General features: G+C 44.1%; 2 protein-coding genes across 3 annotated transcripts in view; one reads left to right on the top strand and one right to left on the bottom strand.

The window, feature by feature from the left end:
- LOC147022164 (uncharacterized) overlaps positions 1-21,560 on the top strand; it is a 44,438-nt gene that overhangs the window by 11,409 nt on the left and 11,469 nt on the right. The window contains exons 1-2 of one of the 2 annotated variants that reach the window (XM_085892812.1): positions 14,845-17,853; positions 17,975-18,149. The exons of the other annotated variant lie outside the window; for it this stretch is intronic. The gene's annotated coding sequence lies outside the window, so the exon portion shown is untranslated. Of the gene's footprint in view, positions 1-14,844; positions 17,854-17,974; positions 18,150-21,560 lie in introns of those variants that run through there. 2 annotated transcript variants of the gene reach the window in all.
- Positions 10,087-13,626, bottom strand: LOC147022165 (WAP, Kazal, immunoglobulin, Kunitz and NTR domain-containing protein 2-like). The gene is made up of 2 exons (XM_085892811.1): positions 13,370-13,626; positions 10,087-12,655 (listed from the first exon to the last, which is right to left on the bottom strand). Exons 1-2 carry the CDS (start codon positions 13,532-13,534, stop codon positions 11,117-11,119), a joined length of 1,704 nt encoding a protein of 567 aa, XP_085748937.1. The 5' UTR covers positions 13,535-13,626; the 3' UTR covers positions 10,087-11,116.

Below are 21,560 nucleotides of genomic sequence, written 5' to 3'. Positions count from 1 at the left end.
CCATTCATCCATTGATAAGGATCAGCAAGCTTGGCACTGCATGACACCGTGGGGTGCAACACAAGCAGGTGGGGTCTCAACTTTGTAGGTCAATTGATGTACAGTCTTTTTGATTGTGTTGTGCAGAGGGACAGTGCTGGTAATTTCGCCATGTATCACCATGGCTTGCAAACGAAGATCCAAGTAACTGGTACAGCGCTCCCGAAGTGGCTGAGGCACTCAAGCAAGCACTCCAACAAAACTGAATTATAAGGAATGTCAGGTCAGGTATGGGAGCATGTGCCAGAACAGCGCGTCGCTGCGTCCACTTTCCGCCGGTACTCCAGGGGCCTCCGTCTGGCCATCCCCCAGGCAGATGCCAGGCCCATCCCCATCTCCTTGAGATGATGGTCAACCTGCTGTAACCATGAGGCACGTGGTCGGCCCACTGGCCTCCTCCACTCATGAGACTCCCTCGCTGAGAGAATCTGGTGAGCAGGATCAGCGTCAGGAAAACGAGCCACATGTCCATACAGCCGCAGCTGACGCTCACGGACTATGCAGGTAACAAATCTCATCCGAGTCTCTCTCAGCAACCGCTCGTTGGACACAAAATCCGACCAGCGATAGCCAAGGATTCTCCGAAGAGACCTGGTACCAAAGGAATTAAGTCTCCGTCTCAGATCCTTGGTCAAAGTCCAAGTCTCGCACCCATAGAGCAAGACTGGAAGTACCAAGGACCTGAAGACTCGGACTTTCGTCCTCCCGCACAGGTACCAGCAGCGCCACACCCCATGATCCAGTGAATCCATGACTCCCCAGGCCCGACCCAGACGTCTATTGACCTCCGGCTCACAACCTGCGGAGACATGAATATCACTGCCAAGGTAAGTGAATCTATCCACGACCTCAACATCCTCACCACAAACAGACACAGACAGGACAGCAGCATCCAAGATGTCACCGAAAGCCTGGATCTTTGTTTTGACCCAAGAAATCCGTAATCCCAACGGCTCCGACTCCTCATTCAGCACCTCGAGGGCCCCCAAGAGGATGTCTAAAGTCTCCGCAAAGATGACTGCATCATCTGCAAAATCAAGGTCCGAGATCTTGACATTGCCAAACGATGCACCGCAACTTGATCTCTCCGACATCCTCCCAAAAATCCAGTCCATACAAGTGCTGAAAAGTGTGGGGGCAAGTACACATCCCTGACGAACTCCAGTAACAACTGGAAATAAGTCAGAGGCGGTACCACCACACTTCACAGCACTCTCAATACCAGAGTAGAGTTCAGACATCAGATCGATCAGTTTCGGTGGCACCCCACGAAGACCAAGAATCCTCCAGAGGACATCCCGATTCACTGAATCGAACGCTTTACAGAGATCAACATAGGCTGCAAGCAGCCCCTGCCGAAACTCTCGTCTGCGTTCGGTGAGTACACGAAGTGCAAGGATACGGTCAATCGTTGACCTCTTTGGTGTAAAGCCTGACTGCTCTGGACGCTGGTGCTCAAGCAGATGGTGGCGAACCCTATCAAGAATTATCCGAGCAAAGACCTTGCCCGGCACTGAGAGCAGCGTCACCCCTCGGTAGTTGTTGCAGTCTTGGCGATCACCCTTCCCTTTCCAGAGAGGGACAACAAGGCCCCTCTTCCAGTCAGTTGGGATGATGCCTGTGTTCCAGGCAGAGCACAAAACTGCATGCAACGACACGAGTGCAGCATTTCCACCAGCCTTGAGAAGTTCGGCATGGATGCCACAGATCCCTGGAGCTTTGCCCCGTTTCAACTGGTTCACCGCAGCCCGTGTTTCCACAAGCGATGGTGGACCACAGTTGATTCGAGGGTCAGCAACAGGGATTGTAACACCCTTGACGTCCAACTCGACAGCTGGGGGATCAGCCTGGTACAACCGCTCGAAGTAACCGGCCCAGCGGGCCTTCACTTCAGACTCCTCTGTCAAGAGCCTACCACTCTCTGCTCGAACTGCAGTGCTCCGAGGGATGGGCTTGGATGAACGTAATGCGCGAATTCCCCTGTAAGCGGGACGAGAATCACCTGTCCACAGGTGATGCTCTACCCCCTCACAGATTCCTCGCACATAGGCCTCCTTGTCCACCCTCAGTGCACGTACAGTTTTACGCCTCAGCTCCCTGAACAGCTCAGCTCTGCCATTCAGCCTGGCCCTGCGACTCTGGTCAATGGTATCCAGTGTCCCTTGAGAGACAAAATTCTTCTTTGCCCTGCAGTGAACTCCAAGGCATCCACCGGCAACATCAAGGACGGTGGTCTTGAAGGTGTTCCACAACTCTTCAGGACCCCCCAAAGCACCCAGACCCCCCAAGTGTCCACTCAGCCTGTTCGCAAACTCCTCAGCTACCAAGAAATCCGTAATCTTGGTAGCTCCAAGACTGTAATTAATCCAAGACTCCAAGACTGTAAGATTAATCGTAATCTTGGTAGCTCCTCAGCTACCAAGAAATCCGTAATCTATAAGGAATGGCTGATAAGGAACTCCTTCCTCTCAATAACTCTTGAGAACTCCACCCACTTGATGAGGAATGGCTGGCTTGGCAAGGGATTTTCAATCACTTTTAACAAACACCACCTGGAGATGCCCGGAATGTCAAATAATGTGTGAATTGGACAAATGAGCACTTTTATAGCAGTCGGAACTGCTGCTAAGGTCAATTCCGCAGTTAAAATTTTGAAATTCGGCTCAGGTTAAGAGATTCTAGAGCTTATCACATGTGTGAAAACAAAATGAGCAGGCCAAAAAAAAAAAAATGGCGAATTCAGACCTCAGCGAGGAAGAGCGGGCTGACAAAGGAGTTGACCAAGAATGCAGCCAGGATAAAGGATAATTAAATAAGGCCATTAATTACCTTCAAAAGGGGGTATTTCAATTAAGATTGGAGTTCCCTCGGTATGCATAAAAGTTTCAGACTGTTCGGTTTCATAGTTTTGGAGTTAGGGAGGAGACACACTGACTGACTGATTGACACACACTGCCATTTATTACTTTAGATTTCTTATGACGTTATCCTTCTGTCTCCTGTCATTTGTTGATTTCACCCTTAAAACACCATGAAGGGCACATTGGTGTCTTTATAGATTTTCTGCCATGATGCCCTCTGGGTTATCGGTGCACTCGCTGTGGTGTCCTGAGGTCGACACGTTACAATATATACTAGTTAAACTTCTAACTGTGATTGATGAGAAAAACAGATCATATTTGGAACCCACGAGTGCCATCTGCCACGTAGACACATTGTGTTTCACCCCACCCATCATTACAACTTGGAAGCATCACCGTTGTTTTCAGCAGTCAGGGATTCTCCAAATGCGATTGCTGAAGTTCTCCGACCTGGACAAACGTGAGATATGCGGAAGAGATATGTTACCATGAGCAGATGATACTGTCACGTCAACATCATGACTGCAAACCAGTAAGGGCCTCTCAAACTGCAAGAATGTCAAGGTCAAATGCTGTCAACAAGCAGGTGAAAGACAAAGCTACCGACTAGTTTTGCCCTTATTGGGGCTTGTCGGGGCAACACATAACTGTTTCATCCATATTGTGACTTTGAAGCTTTTTGGCTTCCATGTTGGTTCATGAAAAATACTACATGGCCGAAAGTATGCGGACACCCCTTCTAATTGGTGGGTTCGGCTATGTGTGGTGACCACATACTTTTGGCCATGTAGTGTACCTCAAGATATGTATATATATATATATATATATATATATATATATATATATATATATATATATATATATATATATATATATATATATTGTTAGGTTTGTAGGGGGAAGATATTGCCTGAGACCAGATAGAAATGTATAGAGTAGTATGGTTTGTATACGAGTAGTTAGTCCATCTTGATGTGATTATGTAGGACAACACATTGTCATGTCCACCGCTGTTAACACCAGCCTGGACGGATAGCTGAATGGTTTCAACTCGGAGGCAAACAGCTGAAATTCCTGGTGATTAGAATGTGTGCGAGATGGGAAGCTGCGAGGGCGCCCAACAGAACGGAAGCACACGGGTTTATTCTCAAACACACGAGTAGACGAACACAAAGAAATTCAACAATAATGGTTTAATGAACATAAATCAGAGTGATAATGAAAATAACTCAATGAGTGAGGTAAAACTAAATCCTAATTTGAGACATCCCCACTCAGTCACAAAAAACAGATAAGGGGAAAGATAAAAATAAAAGAAAATCCTCCCTTTATGCCGGCACTCAGCTTTGTATCCAGAGATGACCTTTAGGAGCCTGGCAGTCACCGAACCTCAAAGCCACCATGCAGGAAATGCACAAAAAGTGGCGCAAAGTCACTCTGAGTGGAGGAAATGCACCAGATGTGACAGACACCCTGTGGCCATGCACGTGAGACAATTCATGCGGTTGGTCCTCAAAGTCAAGAGCGCACAAGCTGCCGTTACAGTTCCTTCTCACGATCAAAATTGCCAACACCGCTCCCTCTCAGTACCAGGTCCGATCACACGAATGGTGTGGTCTTCTTCTTTGGTCCTCCAACAAGGGATACTGCCAAGTTCGACCTGAGAGATGTGCTCTTCTCCTTCTCTTCTTCTCCTCCCAAAGCGCACAAACTTCGTGACTTAGCTGAACAGACAATGGCTCGCACCGTGTTCCAGCACATAAGCAAATTTACACCAGCACGAACAACGAGAATCATGCAGCTTTTTGTCCATGCCGAGGAAGAAGCCTAAGGAAGACCCCTCTGTTCCAACTACATTCCTCCCTCAATCCTCCTTCCTCTCATGCTCCCTATGACGTCACCCTGACCAGCCATGAACCTCAGGGGCATGGCCTTCCAGTTATGAAACCAGGAAGGCAGTGTTTAGTCTGCCAGTGATTGTTGTTGGTGTTGTTGTTGTAAAAACGTAGTTCTTTTATGACCGACCTTGTAAATGTAAAAACGTAGGAAAAGGTCACAGGGGGCAATCACATACTGGGAGAAAGTAGCCTTCGGTGGCCGATATTAATTGACCCGTTGATGCTACAATATATATCAATGACTGATGTATCATACTCTGTATTACAGATTGGTGGTTCTGGTGAAGCAGTTTATTGGCCAATGGTCATGCTGGGTGGTTTGTCATCCCTCTCCCAGCAGTAGTTAAGTCATGAATTTGGCATTTGGTCATTGTACTAGTGATAGCTCACCTACTCTTTACAAAGGACATTGTCGGATCTTTAATGTCCACCAACTGCAATGTTCTCGCACGGTTTGGTTTCCATCCACTCAACAGGATCAGATAGCCACTATGATTACCTTTGTCCCAGCAGAACTTTGATCCGCTATCTCTTCAGCACGTCGAAGTCTAACCTGCATTCGAGGCCAAGGCCTTTATTGCTGGGACAACATAAAAAGATTTACCCTTCTCCTGATCTGACCAGTGAGAGCTTTCAAAAATACAACCATTTCGCAAATTGCACAAGCTCGTTTGTAAGAGATCGAGTTGTCCATCAACGTGGCTGCCGCAAGGTTTGGTAAAAGCGGGAGTGTTGCCATGTGCGTCCATTTTTGCCAAACAGAATTATGTGTGTCCCACATAAGACTGAACATCTTATTTATTAAATAATTAATACAAGCGTACAAAGATTTGAATTGAAAATATGGATGAATCCAGAACAATTTAGTATTTATATATTTAGCATGCACCTCTTACCTGTATCTATCTTGTCCACTACGTGCATCCTGTCCTGCTTCTCATTCCTATCCACACCCAATGCTTGTCCAAGTCACCCTCTATTTTATCCTTCAACACTCTCTATGTACTGTTCCTTTTGTTCTGTTGTGTCCTGATTCATTCAGTGTTCTTGCTCTTCCACAAACATTGACTGAATACAAAAAGATATAAATAACCCCTCATTTTTTGGATGCGTCTTCTTGTTCATCCATCAGAAAAACTAAAAGGCCACTCGGTGAAGATGGAAACAAAATTATATCTGAAATCCATTTTCTATCAGTCATACCATAAATACCGCCCAGAGACAAACACCGCCAGGACACGTCCGGAGATAAACACTGCCTGTACATGTCTGGAGACAAACGCCTGTCCGGACGTAAACACCGCCTTGTCACATCCTGAAACAAACTCCCGTCTGGAGAAAAATACCGCCCAGACATGTGCGGAGACAAACACGGACACGTCCAGAGACAAACAAACACCGCCTGAAGAGGTAAGGAGACAAACACCATCTGGAGAGGTAAGGACACAAACACCATCTGGAGATCAACAATGCCCAGACATGTAACATCGCATGGACATGTCCCGGAGACAGGGAGAGAGAGAGGGAGAGCGAGAGAGAGAGAAGGGAAGGTAATTAGCAGAGAGAAACTGTGATGCTTCATGAACAAGCACACACACTCGGGAATCGGCAGATTGGAGTCAGTGTGACTACTACATGTACTGTGTAAAACCCAAAAACCTTGAGTAGCTTACACCCTTGCTTTGGAGGAATTTCAATCAACAATTTTTTGAAAACAACATTGCATTGTAGACATTTTAAGATGTGCATAAACATTAATATTTAGAAAAAGCTGCTAATAATCACGACTAGTAGAAAATGAATTTGGCTCAGTAATTTAGAAAGTATGTTAATATGACAAATGGCTGGGAGATTGGGTGTTATCAAATGTATTTTGCTTTGAAACTCACAAAGAGAAGCCATATAACGTTTGTAAAGCACACTCGGTTCATATAAAATAACCATTTGCTTTAGAAACAGTCACGAGGACAAAGGAAAACGTGATCGCTCGTACGCTGCCGAGGTTAAAAGTTAAAACCTCCACCACCCATCATCATCATCATCATCATCATAAGATACGGGATGAAATTTTGACACCACGGCGCCCTGCATGCCCACATGCACACATGCCCACGGAGAGTCCCCATACAGATGGGAATCTACCCATATGTACCTCTACCTTGTAGCAACTGCCGACTGTACATTATGATCAGGACATGAACTGCACTGCTCTTGACTGTAGGGTGCTCTGCAAGTGGCTTAAACACTCAAACAAGCACTCCAATTGAATGGTCGATAAGGAACGGCTGGCTTTGCAAGCTGTAGCAAGCTGATTGACAATGGCACATACCCACAAAAAACTTAACATTTTCAGATTTCACTCCAGATTTTGAGTTATTTAATCTACATGATTCGATCCTTCACACTCAAATTATATTTAAAGAGCTGGCTTGGCAAGCGATTAGCGATTGCCGATCCATCATGTTAATCCATCATGAGATGCCAAAAATATCAAACTATGTCTGAATGTATCTATAATTCCAGCAATGTGTGTGTGTGTGTGTGTGTGTGTGTGTGTGTGTGTGTGTGTGTGTGTGTGTGTGTGTGTGTCTGTCTGTCTGCGACCACCGTTTCTCGACGACCACCGGTCCGATCTGATTGAAACTTGCCAGGAATATTTCCGGGGACCCGCGTATGTGCCTTTTCAAGGTTTCATATTAATCGGACGAGCGGTTCCCAAGTTACGGCCATTTTTATTGCTTTTTCAGTGTTGGAAAGGTGTATATATCGCAGCTGAAGTGTCGTTCCACCTTATCATGCCATTTTTTCCCAAAGATATCTCAGAATAATGATAACAGCATATTAATAATAGCACAATAATTGGCAGTAATTAAAAGAATAACGTGATACAATGACCAATGTCTGTCAAGCAATAACGACATATATTGTCTGTCAACCAATAATGACCAATAACGTCAGTCAACCAATGACAGGACACGGTGCTATTACCTCACGAATGACGTCACAATTAATGGGTTTTTTGTTTGTTTTTTTTGCACGATTGACGTCACAATTCTTCTTCTTCTTCGTTCAGTATGACATCACAATTGACGCTGGGGACCTGAGTATGTGCCTTTTCAAGGTTTGATATCGTTCTTCATCCGTTTCAGCTGTTTCCCAAGTGTTTCCCAAGGTTTGAATTAATTGTTCAAATTATTAATTAATCCCAAAGTTTGAATTTTCCCAAGGGAAACAGCTGTTTCCCAAGGGTTTGAAAGCTGTTTTTTCCCAAGGTTTGAATTAATTGTTCAAATTATAAATTAATCCCAAGGTTTGAATTTTCCCAAGGGTTTGAAAGCTGTTTTTCGCAAGGTTTGAACTAATTGTTGTACTTGGTAGACATTTGTGAATACATTTACAGAGAGAGGGGTGAGAGAGGAGGGGGGAGAGAGGAGGGGGAGAGAGGTGGGAGAGAGGGGCGAGAGAGGGGGAGAGAGTAGGCAAGAGAGGGGGGAGAGAGAGGGGTGAGAGAGGAGGAGGGAGAGAGGGGGAGAGGGGTGGGAGAGAGGGGGCAAGAGAGGGGGTGAGAGAGGGGGTGAGAGAGGGGGCGAGAGAGGGGAGGGAGAGAGGGGGTGAGAGAGAGGGGCGTCACAATTCAAGAGAGGGGGAGAGAGGAGGTGGTGAGAGAGGGGAAGGGGAGAGGGGATGGGAGAGGGGGGTGAGAGTGGGGCGAGAGAGAGGGGCGAGAGAGAGGGGCGAGAGAGGAGGGGGGAGAGAGGAGGGGCGAGACTAGGGGTGAGAGAGGGGGGGGAGAGAGAGGGGAGGTCATATTCTTCTTCTTCTTCTTCGTTTGATATGACGTCACAACTGACGCTGGGGACCTGAGTATGTTTCCTAGGTGTTTCCCAAGTTATGGCTATTTATGATACGGTTGGTCCAATCTAATTGAAACAATGCCCCAATCCAGTCGTCATTTACGAAAGTGAAGGAACGAAGCTGCACATACAGGCACGCACCTATGGGCCTGCACTAGTTAGACAAATTAGCACATTTTTTAGCAGTCGGAACGGCTGCTAAGTTTAATTCTGGAGCTTAAATTTTGTAATTCTTCTCAGTTTAAGAGATTCGAGGGTTATGGCATGTGCGGAAATTAAACAAAGCCGCAAATGCTGGCATCACCAGGTGTTTACAAGCATTACAATGTAGCCATCTTTTCGTAGCTATGATGAACAGGCATTCAATAATATGAATGAGGAAAGTGAAAAAAAAAACTATCATAAATAAATTATAATTGCAGCCTGTTCCAAGTCAAGGCATTGTTGAGCAGGCCACAAAAATGGCAAATTAGGACCCCGTCAAGGGAGAGTGAGGAATCCGAGGATGCACTCATGAAGGATACAATTCAATAAAGCCGTTAATTATCTTCAAAAGGGGTATTTTAATTAACCCAAACACCAAATTTTCATTCATGCACTTCCTTGGAGTTTTCTTAGTATGGATGCAAAGTTTCAGGCTGCTCAGTGTCATGGTTTGGAGTTATGTAGGAGACACAACACATACTCATATATATATGTATATATATGTATATATATATATATATATATATATATATATATATATATATATATATATATATACATATATATGTATACATATACATTTATATATGTATACATATACATATATATGTATACATATACATATATATGTATACATATACATATATATGTATACATATATATATATATATATATATATATATATATGTATACATATATATATATATATATATATATATATATATATATATATATATATATATGTATACATGTATAAATATATATACACATACATACGTACATACACACACTAGGTGGGGGTACCCGACTGCACAGGGAAAAACTATGTAGGGATTCCGGCACATGCAGTGCATTGAAAACCGATGGAGTTATTGCCCTCATGATGATAGGCTTCTTCCGACAGGGGTTTTCGGACGTGTTAGACATTGAAAAACTATGGAGTTATTGGTCTCATGGTGGTTACCTTTTGGCTGCGGTGCCAGCAATGCCTGACCCCACATCCCAATATAAACTTTATAGTGGACTTTGGCCTCAAATATATAAACTTTATCGCAGACTCGGCCTTCAAGGCCAACATGCAGGAGCTTCAAACCTTGTCCAGATTCTGCATTACCTACACCCAAAATTTGGGGTCTCCAGGTGCTACGGTTTGGCTGTGAAAGAGTAATGTACAAATCCACAAACACTTGAAATTATTTATATGTATTTAGTTAAAATTGCCATGTAATTTTATTTTATCCTTTTGGCAAATTACCAGGTCTTTTGAATATTTCTCTTGGTTGGTGCTTCAGTGGACAACATTTATAACGAAATGTATAGTTATTGTAAAGGCTTTGTTTCTTTTGACAGATAACATTTTGCTATGACACTAACACAAATTCACGAGCATTCATAAGCACAACAATGAAACAAACATGCCGGTAATGCTTCTTTGCAATGACAAGTACACCTCTAAAGTGTGAGGGTTGCAAGCCACAGCACCACTTTCATGTGTAATTCAATACATGAGACATTCATAACACATAACATACATCCATTTGACTCATAACAAATCATTAAGATATCCTAAGTCGTCTACATTCAAAGAAGCAATTCTTTGTATCCTTCCCAAACACTTCTTTATACTAACGTTTGCACTCCTACTGTCTTAAATAACTTCCATTTTCTTTGCTTTCTTCTTGGAATTTTAAAATGTGGACACTGGAAAAAAGCCATGTCCTTTGCTTGTCTGACACAAAGCCAGCACCCACTCCAAAAAGGACAGCACTTATGAAGGTTATAAGTGGTACTCACATGTCTACATTTGTCAAGAAACAAAAATGTCCATCAACCTGACAAACATGATGATTGGCTAAGGATGGAGAGGAAAAACATCGTCGAGTGGTTAAAACCCTGTATCATCCATCTCCTGATGAGACAGCACCAGTATTCAAAGTCAGTGTGTGACAGCAATGCGGGCTGCTGAAGTGCATAAAGTCAGTTTTGTTACATAATCGGGACCGCTCAAGTGAGTCAAAACTGAAGAGTCTAAACGTTTCACAGAGGTTTCAAAAAATAAAGAATAAAAAACCCAGGGTGGAGAAAGTGAGGATCTTGCATTCCTTGAGTGGTTTCAAGGTGGAAGCATTTTAAGTAAATACCTTTGAAAATTGCAGAATAAGGGGTTGTGCTTTGCGTTGCATCTGACGGACAAATACTTTAACCACAGTGTGAAGAACGTCAATTATACGTATTATTAATCAATGATGCACTTGGTCAACTAGCATACTCTCTTCTCCATGAGGTCACGAAGTTTCCTTATTCTCCGGTCACTTGCAGGACGAACAAAACTGTGGGGCCGCAGCACTGCCATACCATCCTGCACATGACCAATGATGACGAGGGCACCATCATCCTCCGTAACATTTGGACAAGGGCAACTCCAGTCCACTCGAACCAGGGTCACCTCAAGGTGTTTCGTGTTGAAAAATTTCAGGCCCATCTTTTCATCTTTCAGGACCTCATCCACTGTGAAGCGTGCATAGCCGGAGTCTTGCTCAACCACGAGCTCAGTGACCTTGCCGATGATTGCAAAGTCACCACGGCAGAAACTTGTGGAAATCTTGTGCCGGGGGCGGCAGCTCCTACAGTGGCGAGGTCGTACACGTTTTGGGCAGTACTCTGCACAAGCCCTCTCGCTTGGGAAATTGTTCGCATTTCCTTCACAGCCACCAAATGCAAAGCGTTGGCACACCTTGCTCAGTGGATTGTAGGCCCACCTGCGCTCCCAATCCTGGCACGGACCCTGCACAGGTGGAAGTTCGCATGATATTGCACTCCGTCCACAAGTTGCCCAGCATGTGTCAAATGTTGCAAATCGGTTTGGTGTTTCACTGACATCACACACACCAATGTTATCTGTAATTGTGCTACAAGCATTTGCCTTTCCATCGTAAAACCACCGTGTCTTGTTCTCACCACATGGTGTTGATGTCTGAACGGCAGTAACAGAGCAGATGCCATCAGGAAATCGCAAATCACCTCCAGGAACTGACCCAGAGCCAGGTGGAGAGTCATGAGAGATCACAGAGAGTGGGAAGTGAGCACGGATTAAACCAGCTATGTTTCCAGCTGTGCATGTGTACACTCCTGCATCACTCTCCTCTGCATTGTAAATGACCAGCTGCCCAATGTTGGTGACCACCACATTTCCATAGAGGTGGTCAGGTCGCATAATAAGGTTGTGATGATCTTCGCTTTGTTTTTCCCACGTGATATCTGGCCGTGGATGGCCACCAACTTCACACTGTAGGCTCACAGTGCCACCATTTAGCACGGATTGAGAACGAGGGTGAGCAAGCATGGCTGGTGCTATTGGCTCTCCACGTGAGATGCCTGGTGGGTAAGCGGCAGCTGGAGCCACTACAGGCTGAGAAGTTGTGGGCTCCAATGGCAGTTTTCCTATGGAAAAAGGCCCTTGATATTTGCAAGGCACTAGAGTAAGACTAACACCCTTGATGCATGCCTCGGCATCCATGTAGCATCGGTTGTAGTAGATCAGCCCATCTGAGGCACATGTGAAGCTTGGATCTTTCTCACATCGGTCGCGACACCGGCATACAGGCTTTCCCTGCCACACCTCACACCGTGAACCCTGCTGTGTGCACAGGAATGCATGACATGACACAGCTGTCTCACCCTCCGCAGTCCCAGGTATGCTTTCTGGTCCACCAGGATGCCTGTTGTCCGCAAAGCGTGCTGCCACACAGCTTTTGGAGCCGCACACATTCAAACAGCACTTCTCAAAGCTCTTGCAGAACTGCGGGTGACGGAGGCAAGGGACAAGTGCATGCTGCTAAGTCAATACGTCTCAAAGTTGAGACAGGATAAGGATGTGCACAGAAAATGGAAGCTTGAATGCATGCTTGAAGACTGGCTCCATAGTGAGCAATGTAATCCCCAAGTTCACACACCGTGCATGAGTATGGAAGGCGATGCATTCACATGGGAATTCCGGGAATTCTCAAGGTAATTGGAATGCACTCAAGGGCGGCAGCGGAAAAGCATCAAATTTCCCAATAATTTGACAAATAGCGATTTTGTTCAAACTACTATGAAGGTTTACTCTCTTGCTTAAGGGAACATCGTTGTGAAGTGATGTACCAGTGTTGTTAAGCAAGCAAACATTTTTTTAAAAGCCTCGTTTATAATAAAAATGGGTGAAACCAGAGACTGGGGGTTTTGTCACCAGGACAACAGACTTGCGATCTATCAGCAGAGGATTGGAGACGCGCCTGGTCGCCGACAATTAGACAGCGATGTGAGAATGACGCTTTTCAGGACAGGAAATTGCGAAAGGTCTCCTGTGAAGAGCAATTTAAGTCGAGACGTTATATTTCTCCACAATGGCCTACACATTGGCCAAAAGAACGACGGCATGCACTCGTTTTGATCAAGACCCCAAAACGTCCCTCATTGAGAGCTAACCCTCGTTGTTCGTCGCGATGTGACAAGCGGGACATGGTCAATTCACCTGGTCAACGGTGCACTCGTTCTCGCAGGTGCTCTGTGCGTCCACCCAGAGGTTGGGATTTAATTCGTTGGGGCAAACTCCCACGTGAGGCTGTGGTGGTGGTGAGGCTGCACTTCGGGGAAACATCCAACAAAAAAACCCGACCATGATCCACGCCATCGCCATGCCCTGCAGTCTGCCGGATGAACGAGAATGAGCCAGGGTCACGTTGCACCTTCCTCACCGTGACACTGATACCGTCTGCTCGCTTCTCTCGACTTTTTATTCTGAGAAACACACCCTTTCGGTTCCTCTTCCTTATAATCTCCACTCCGCAACCCCCAAATCCCCACATTTCCCTCCTCCCCACTCCACCTGCACGACCCCGCCACGCTTGCACCATCGTGACCTCTGCCTAGCAGAATCTTGGATCTGAATCAATACACCTGATACGATTCGGAGGGTGTTCTGCAGCTGCAGAGGTCCTTCCATGTTGGCTCGATGTGGTGTATTGCTCTGCTTTATTTATGGATGCATATATTTTTTAATTCCATTTTATTTCCAATAAGCAATTAATTGATTGATTGCTTGGTCATCAGCGATCAGGTAAACACACCACGATGGTCACCAAGTCAAGTGACCCTAAATCGCTCATTTCAAGATCGTGATGTAAAATAAACCCGTCAATGATGTAAACTCCAAAAATTCACTTTGGATTTTCTGTGAAGGTTAAATTGCCGGACAGTTTTCAGACGTTCGTTTAGATTCTCAAAAGATTCAACAAAATATTCAAAAAAAGGTTTACATTTTTTTTTTTGAAAAACAGGATCAAAAAAAGATTCAACAAAATTTTCAAAAAAAGATTTACTCTTTTTTTGAAAAACAGGATCAAAAACAGATTCAACAAAATTTTCAAAAAAAGATTTACATTTTTTTTTCAAAAAATAGGATCAATCAAAAAAGATTCAACAAAATTTTCAAAAAAAGATTTACATTTTTTTTTTTTCAAAAAACAGGATCAAAAAAAGATTCAACAAAATTTTCAAAAAAATATTTAGATTTTTTTTTAATCAAAAAAAGATTCAACAAAATTTTCAAAAAAATATTTAGATTTTTTTTTAATCAAAAAAAGATTCAACAAAATTTTCAAAAAAAGATTTACATTTTTTTTAATCAAAAAAGATTCAGCAAAATTTTCAAAAAAAAGATTTACATTTTTTTTTAATCAAAAAAAGATTCAACAAAATTTTCAAAAAAAGATTTACATTTTTTCTTCAAAAAACAGAATCAAAAAAAGATTCAACAAAATTTTCAAAAAGAGATTAACAATTTTTTTTAATCAAAAAAAGATTCAACAAAATTTTCAAAAAAAGATTTACATTTTTTCTTCAAAAAACAGAATCAAAAAGATTGAACAAAATTTTCAAAAAAAATTTACATTTTTTTTTTTCAAAAATCAGAATCAAAAAAGGATTCAACAAAATTTTCAAAAAAAGATTTACATTTTTTTTTCAAAAAACAGAATCAAAAAAAGATTCAACAAAATTTTCAAAAAAAGATTCAACAAAAAAGATTTCCGACCACCCATAAAACAGATCGATCACCCTTTAAACTCTCTCTCCACACATCAAGATTCCAGAAAAGCCATACAAGCTCCATATTCCCATCCGATTTTATCCAGAATAGGTTTCACCCCCACCTCCTTCTCCTCATCCTCCTTTCCCAACATCACGCTCCCATTGAGCGATGTTAAAAAAGCTCATCCAGCGAAGCCAATAATCTCCTATCCAATGTGAGGGCTTGCCTCGCTGAACGGACGAGACCTGCTGGCGAAGGCTCATCCGATCTGACGCGTGTTATACACAGTCATGCGATGCCCTGGAAAGGGACAACTGCCGCCGGGAAGCTCTGATCGAGATTTACGCCTCGCACCGTGCAGTCCCGGCACACGCATCCGTCATGGCGCACCCCGCTGAACTGCCCGGCAGGATGAGTGTTAAAGGACTAGGGGGATGGGGATGGGGAGGGACGCTGTGCCGGCTGAGGCCGTGACCCCATAGCTCCCATGAGCCGCCCGTGTCTCGTCTGGCCGCCTGCCTCGCTGACAGCGATCGAGCTCACTGTGCGCTTCATTATTTGAAATCTGTGACAAAAGAGGGAGGATGGAGATCGTGCCTCAGATGGAGACCTCCACGCACTTCAAAGATATTTGATGACTATGGACGACGTGGTGTTGCAGGATGAACATCGTGGTGTTACCGCCATGACTTTGTGCAAACAATCCTCTGGGGTCCATGATCCGAGCTGGAGCATCAGTTCTGTCACTGTGTATGATTATATATGGCTTGTCCTACCTCCCTCCCCGCTTAATCCTTCATCAATACCAATGGTTCCCTATAACTCCCTTGATTAATTGCCATGTACTCGATGCTTGAGCTGCATGGTCATTTATTTCTTTGAAGTCATACTCTGCTTATTCCCTGTCTTGACTGAAATCCGAGATAGAACACAATTTGAGCAGATCCTTGCAAGACTGGGCCGTCAACTTTTGGTCACATGCAACTCAGAGGCATTGCACTCGCCTTCGAACTGTATAGTCTGGGTTTGATTGTCGACCGTACTATAAATTGTCAGATTAGTGCCTCACATGCAGGGCACTGCATCATTAATTCCTTGGAACGATGTTAATGAAGCCAAGTGTCCTGTATCCCACAATTTGCTGGTGGATGTTGAAAATCCATTGCACCTTTCAAAGAAGAGTGCACATACTCTGGACAAATTCCAAGAAACCTCCACTGTTCTGTTCTTGCGTATGGCAGCTTGGCTACCAGGTAGCTATCATTTTTTGAAAACGTGGCTGTTCCGCTGATGGTGTGCCGCTCTACCAGTACACTGGTAATCATTTCATCGACCTCAGTAGGATGACAAGCTGAGTCAACCACACCTGGTGTTAATTCAACAGCCAATGGGGCTTAAACTCAGGAACCTACGATTCCAAGCCAGCCACTCTAACCACAAAGCCAACACCAGGCTTGCACCTCCATTAGTGTAGTAGATAGTAGAAAAATCGTGCAAATTATGATACAAGCATCAAATTTGGCATTTCTGTTCTGCAGGGCTTTCTGATCAAATCTGCCTGATTGGCCATTTGAAAATCCACATTTTGAAAAATTTGAAGAAGAAAAAACTTCAAAAAAATTTGAAGTCATCTGGGTGGCTGAAATTCTTCAAGCGCAAGTGAACATCCCAGACAGAGAACCAAGGGGAGATGCAGTCATCATTGATGGCTCAGCACTTATCAATGCCCGACCTCCACGCACTTCAAAGATATTTGATGACTATGTTAAAGAAGACATCATCCCAAAGGTGGAATCCTATGGGGCCAGGTACGAGAGGGTTGACGTAGTGTTTGATGTGTACAAGAAGTCAAGTCTGAAGTCCGAGGCAAGGTCGAAAAGGGGGCAAGGAATCAGAAGAAGAGTGACAGGAACCAGTAAGACCCCAAGTAACTGGAGATTGGAGAAGCTTTCTTCGAGGTGACAGCAACAAGACTGAGCTGTTTCACTTCCTTGCAGAAAAGATGTGTGAAGCACAGACGACAAGCACAGTCATTGTCACAAAAGGAGAAGATGCCATGAGCAACACAAGGAAGTCACTGGATGCTGTGTCTCCATGTTGTCATGAAGAATCTGACACTCGAATATTTGTACATGCCAGGGATGCAACGACGGATGGTAGCAACTCCATTATCGTTAAGGCGAAGACACGGACGTACTAGTCATAGCAATATCTGTATTGCCATCCTTACAGGAACTAGGTCTTGAGAACATGTGGATTGCGTTTGGCCAAGGAGCCAAGGCGCGATGGATTCCAGTCCATGAGGTAGTTTCCGCAATAGGACCTGAGAAAGCTAGAGGGATCCCATACTTCCATGCGTTCACTGGTTGTGACGTCGTGTCTGCCTTCCGTGGTAAAGGGAAGAAAACTGCATGGCAGACTTGGAACGTCTTTGATGATGTTTCTGAAACGTTCACCGATCTCAGCCAGCATCCAACATTGATTTGTGATCTTGACATTTTTGAGGTTTTTTTTTTTTCTTCAAATTTTTCAAAATTTGGATTTTCAAATGGCCAATCAGGCAGATTTGATTAGAATCCCCTGGAGAACAAATGTGCCAAATTTGATGCTTGTATCATCATTTGCACGATTCCTCTCAAAAATTGCTGTTATCTGCCCCACTACATTGAGTACCTCTGATATGCACAAAATTTGCAAACTCGTTTCTACCCAGTGTATTCTCTGCTGAGTGACTGCTTTCACAACTCTGATGCTCTGGAAAGTGCATGACGGTGAATGCAATCAATGGATGTGAGATTGCAAAATATTCGTGTCTAGTATCTGAACTTAATTTTGTCTCATCCCTTGAAGTGCAGATCCTGGTATTGCAGCTTGCAGGACGGTTTCTTCAACATCATTAAACATTATCTACACGGTCATGCATTCAGGTAACCTTTTATATCCGGTCGTCTCCTTTATATAGGAGACTCACCACTCAGGAAGTTGCATGGGGGCTGATGCTGTGGTTATTGAAAGATTCACAAAAACGTGCCAAATCCTCCTCAAAAGCCATATTGCAAGAATTGGAGATGGGACGGACAGCTACGCCCCACCTCGAGGACAAGCATGTTCGAAGAAGCATTGCTCTCCTCTACTCCAAGAGGCAGATAAAGTGAAATCAGCATGATTACAAGAAAAGTACACAAGGACAGGATTGGACTAGTCATGAGTTCACAACTTGAATGTAAGTCAGATCATTATTATCAATCTATGCTAATAAATGTCAGTGTGAGTGTGTGTGTGTGGTGTGTGTGTGTCTTTCATAACTCCAAAACCATGAAACCTAGTCGCCTGAAATTTTGCTTGCATACTAAGGAAGCTGCAAGGAAGTACATGAGCAAAAATTGGGTGTTTGAGTGAATTAAAACACACCTTTTGAAGATAATTAACGGCCTTATTTAATTATATCCTTTATCAGGTGCATCTTCAGCCACCTCGTGCCGAATGGGGTCTTAAAGCATTTCCTGGGTTCCCTCACTGGGTCTGAAGCCGCCATGTTTTTGGCTTGGTCAACCATGCCTTGACTTGGAACAAGCTAAAACGATTTCTTAACGATAATATATCTTTTGCACTTTCCTCACTCATATTATCAAATTCCGGATCATCATACCTCCGAACCACTGGATACATTGCAATGTTTATAAACGTCCGGAGATGCCAGCATTCGTGGCTTTATTTCATTTCTGCCCATGTCATAACCTCGAGAATCTCTTCAAAGAAGCTGAATTACAAATGCTCCAGAATTGAACTTAGCAGCAGTCCTGACTGCTGAAAGTGTTCATGAGTCCAATTTGGACATATTTGATATCATCATACCTCCAAATCGCTGGATATATTGCAATTCTTTCACACGCAGGAGAAGTCAGTGTTCGTGGCTTTATTTCATTTCCACACATGTCATAACCTCGAGAATCTCTTAAACTAAGCCGAATTACAAAATTTCAGATCCAGAATTGAACTTAGAAGCAGTTCCAACTGCTAGAAAAAAGTGTTCATTTGACCAATTCAGATATATTTAACGTTTTGGGCATCTCCTGGAGGTGTGTTTAATTAAAAAAAAAAAGACCAATGACTGCACCAGTCACAAGAAAGCCAGACATAACATCTCCATCTCTATCTCTATCTCTATCTCTATCTCTATCTCTATCTCTATCTCTCTCTCTCTCTCTCTCTCTCTCTCTCTCTCTCTCTCTCTCTCTCTCTCTCTCTCTCTCTCTCTCTCTCTCTCTCTCTCTCTCTCTCTCTCTCTCTCTTCTCTTTCTCTTTCTCTTTCTCTTTCTCTTTCTCTTTCTCTTTCTCTTTCTCTTTCTCTTTCTCTTTCTCTTTCTCTTTCTCTTTCTCTTTCTCTTTCTCTTTCTCTCTCTCTCTCTCTCTCTCTCTCTCTCTCTCTCTCTCTCTCTCTCTCTCTCTCTCTCACACACACACACACACACACACACACACACACACACACATGGGTATATTATGCACTGGCAAGTACGTACAAAAGCTATTTTATTTAAAGTTATAACCTTATCTTATAAGCAATTGACTGATTTCCCAACTGCCTGGATCATAAGTTGGGCACCGTTTTTCATCGAGGTTTCGATCCTTTCAGCCCAGAACCTCTCCAAATGGTGGACCCACAGAACTGCAGGGTCTACCATTGTGCTCAGTTCCTCAATACAGACCATAGGCTTGTTGTAGCAACTCTGAAGTTGCAGCTTCAATCCGGGAGAATGGTACCATCCCAGCCAATGCTTGATGATGGTAAGCTCAAGGATGAGAGTGTGGCTGAGGAGTTTGTAAACAGGCTGAGTGTGGATTTTGGAGGTCTGGGTGTTGAGAAGACTCTTGAAGAGTTTTGGAGCACCTTCAAAACCACCATCGTTGATGTTGCCAGTGTATGTCTTGAAACTCACCGTAGGGTGAAGAAGAATTTTGTCTCTCAAGGGACACTGGATACCATTGATCAGAGTTGCAGGGAAAGGCTTAATGGCAGAGATTAGTTGTTCAGGGAGCCGAGGCGTAAAACTGTACGTGCGCTGAAGGAGGACAAGGAGGCCAATGTGTGAGGAATCTGTGAGGGGGTAGAGCATCACGTATGGTCAAGTGATTCTCATCCTGCTTACAGGGCAATTTGTGCATCAAGTTCCTCCAAGCCCGTCCCTCAGTGTACTGCACTTAGAGTGGAGGGTGTTGGGCTCTTGACAGAGGAGTCCAAAGTGACCCACCAGCTATTGAGTTGGATGGCAGGGGTGTTGCTATCCCTAATGCTGACCCTCCAATCAACTGTGATCCGCCTTCATTTGTGGAAACAGGCTGTGGTGAACCGGTTGAAATGGGGTAAAGCTCCTGGGATCTGTGGCATCCATGTGCAACTTCTCAAGGCTGGTTGGAAATGTTGCATTCGTAGCGTTACATGCAGTTCTGTGCTCTGCTTGGAACACATGCATCATCCTAACTGACTGGAAGAGGGGTCTTGTTGTCCCTCTCTGAAAAGGGAAGGGTGATCGTCAGGACTGCAACAACAACCAAGAGGTGACACTGCTCTCAGTGCCGGGAAAGGTTTTTTGCTCGGATAATTCTTGATAGGGTTTACCACCATCTGCTTTAGCACCGTCACCCAGAGTAGTCAGGCTTTACACCAAATTGATCAATGACTGACCGTATCTTTGCCCTTGGTGTCCTCACTGAACGCAGATGAGAGTTTTGGCAGTGGCTGCTTACAGCGTATGTTAATCTCTGCAAAATGTTCAATTCTGTGAATCGGGATGCCCTCTGGAGGATTCTCGGTCTTCGTGGTGTGCCACCAAAACTGATCAATCTGACGTCTAAACTATACTCTGGTACTGAGAGTGCTGTGATGTGGTGATACCATCTCTAACTTATTTCAAGTTGTTACTGGAATTCATCAGGGCTGTGTACTGGCCACCACACTTTTCAACACTTGTATGGACTGGATTCTGGGGAGGATGTCAGAGAGATCAAATTGCAGTGCATGATTTGGGAATGCCAAGATCTCTGACCTTGATTTCACAGACGATGCAGTTATCTTTGCGGAGACTGGATATCCTTTTGTGAACCCTTGAGGTGCCGAATGAGGAGTCATAGCTGCTGGGATTACAGGTTTCCTGGGTCAAAACTAACATCCAAGCTTTTAATGACATCTTGGATGCTGTTCTCTTGTCTGTACCTGTTTGTGGTGAAGATGTTGAGGTCACGGAGAGATTCACTTACCTCAGCAGTGATACTCATGTCTCCGCTGGCTGTAAGCCAGAGGTTGATAGATGTCTGGGTCAGGACTGGGGCGTCATAGATTCACTGGATCATGGGGGTATGGCACTATCAGTACCTGTGCAGGAGGACGAAAATAAAATCCAAGTCTTCAGGTCCTTGGTGCTTTCAGTTTTCCTCTATGGATATGAGACTTGGACTCTCACCAGGAATCTGAGATGGAGACTAAATTCCTTTGGTACCAGGTCTCTTCATAGAATTCGTGGCTCTCCCTGTTCGGACTTTGTGTCCAACAAGCGGTTGTTGAGAGAGACTCAAATGAGATTTGTTACCTGCGTAATCCGTGAGCATCAGCTGAGGCTGTATGGACATGTGGCTC

Source organism: Eptatretus burgeri, chromosome 8, assembly GCF_056783735.1.
Source record: "Eptatretus burgeri isolate ZD-2024b chromosome 8, Ebu_testis_v1, whole genome shotgun sequence".
NCBI lineage: Eukaryota > Metazoa > Chordata > Myxini > Myxiniformes > Myxinidae > Eptatretus > Eptatretus burgeri.
This window is presented reverse-complemented; position numbering and strand designations above follow the sequence as displayed.

Excerpts from the sequence above, each read along its gene's own strand:
- LOC147022165 (XM_085892811.1), bottom strand. The coding sequence starts at position 13,534 with ATGGCGATGGCGTGGATCATGGTCGGGTTTTTTTGTTGGATGTTTCCC. Across the intron at positions 12,656-13,369 it reads ACGAGTGCACCGTTGACCAG|TTCTGCAAGAGCTTTGAGAA; the intron begins GTGAATTGACCA and ends CGTCACCCGCAG.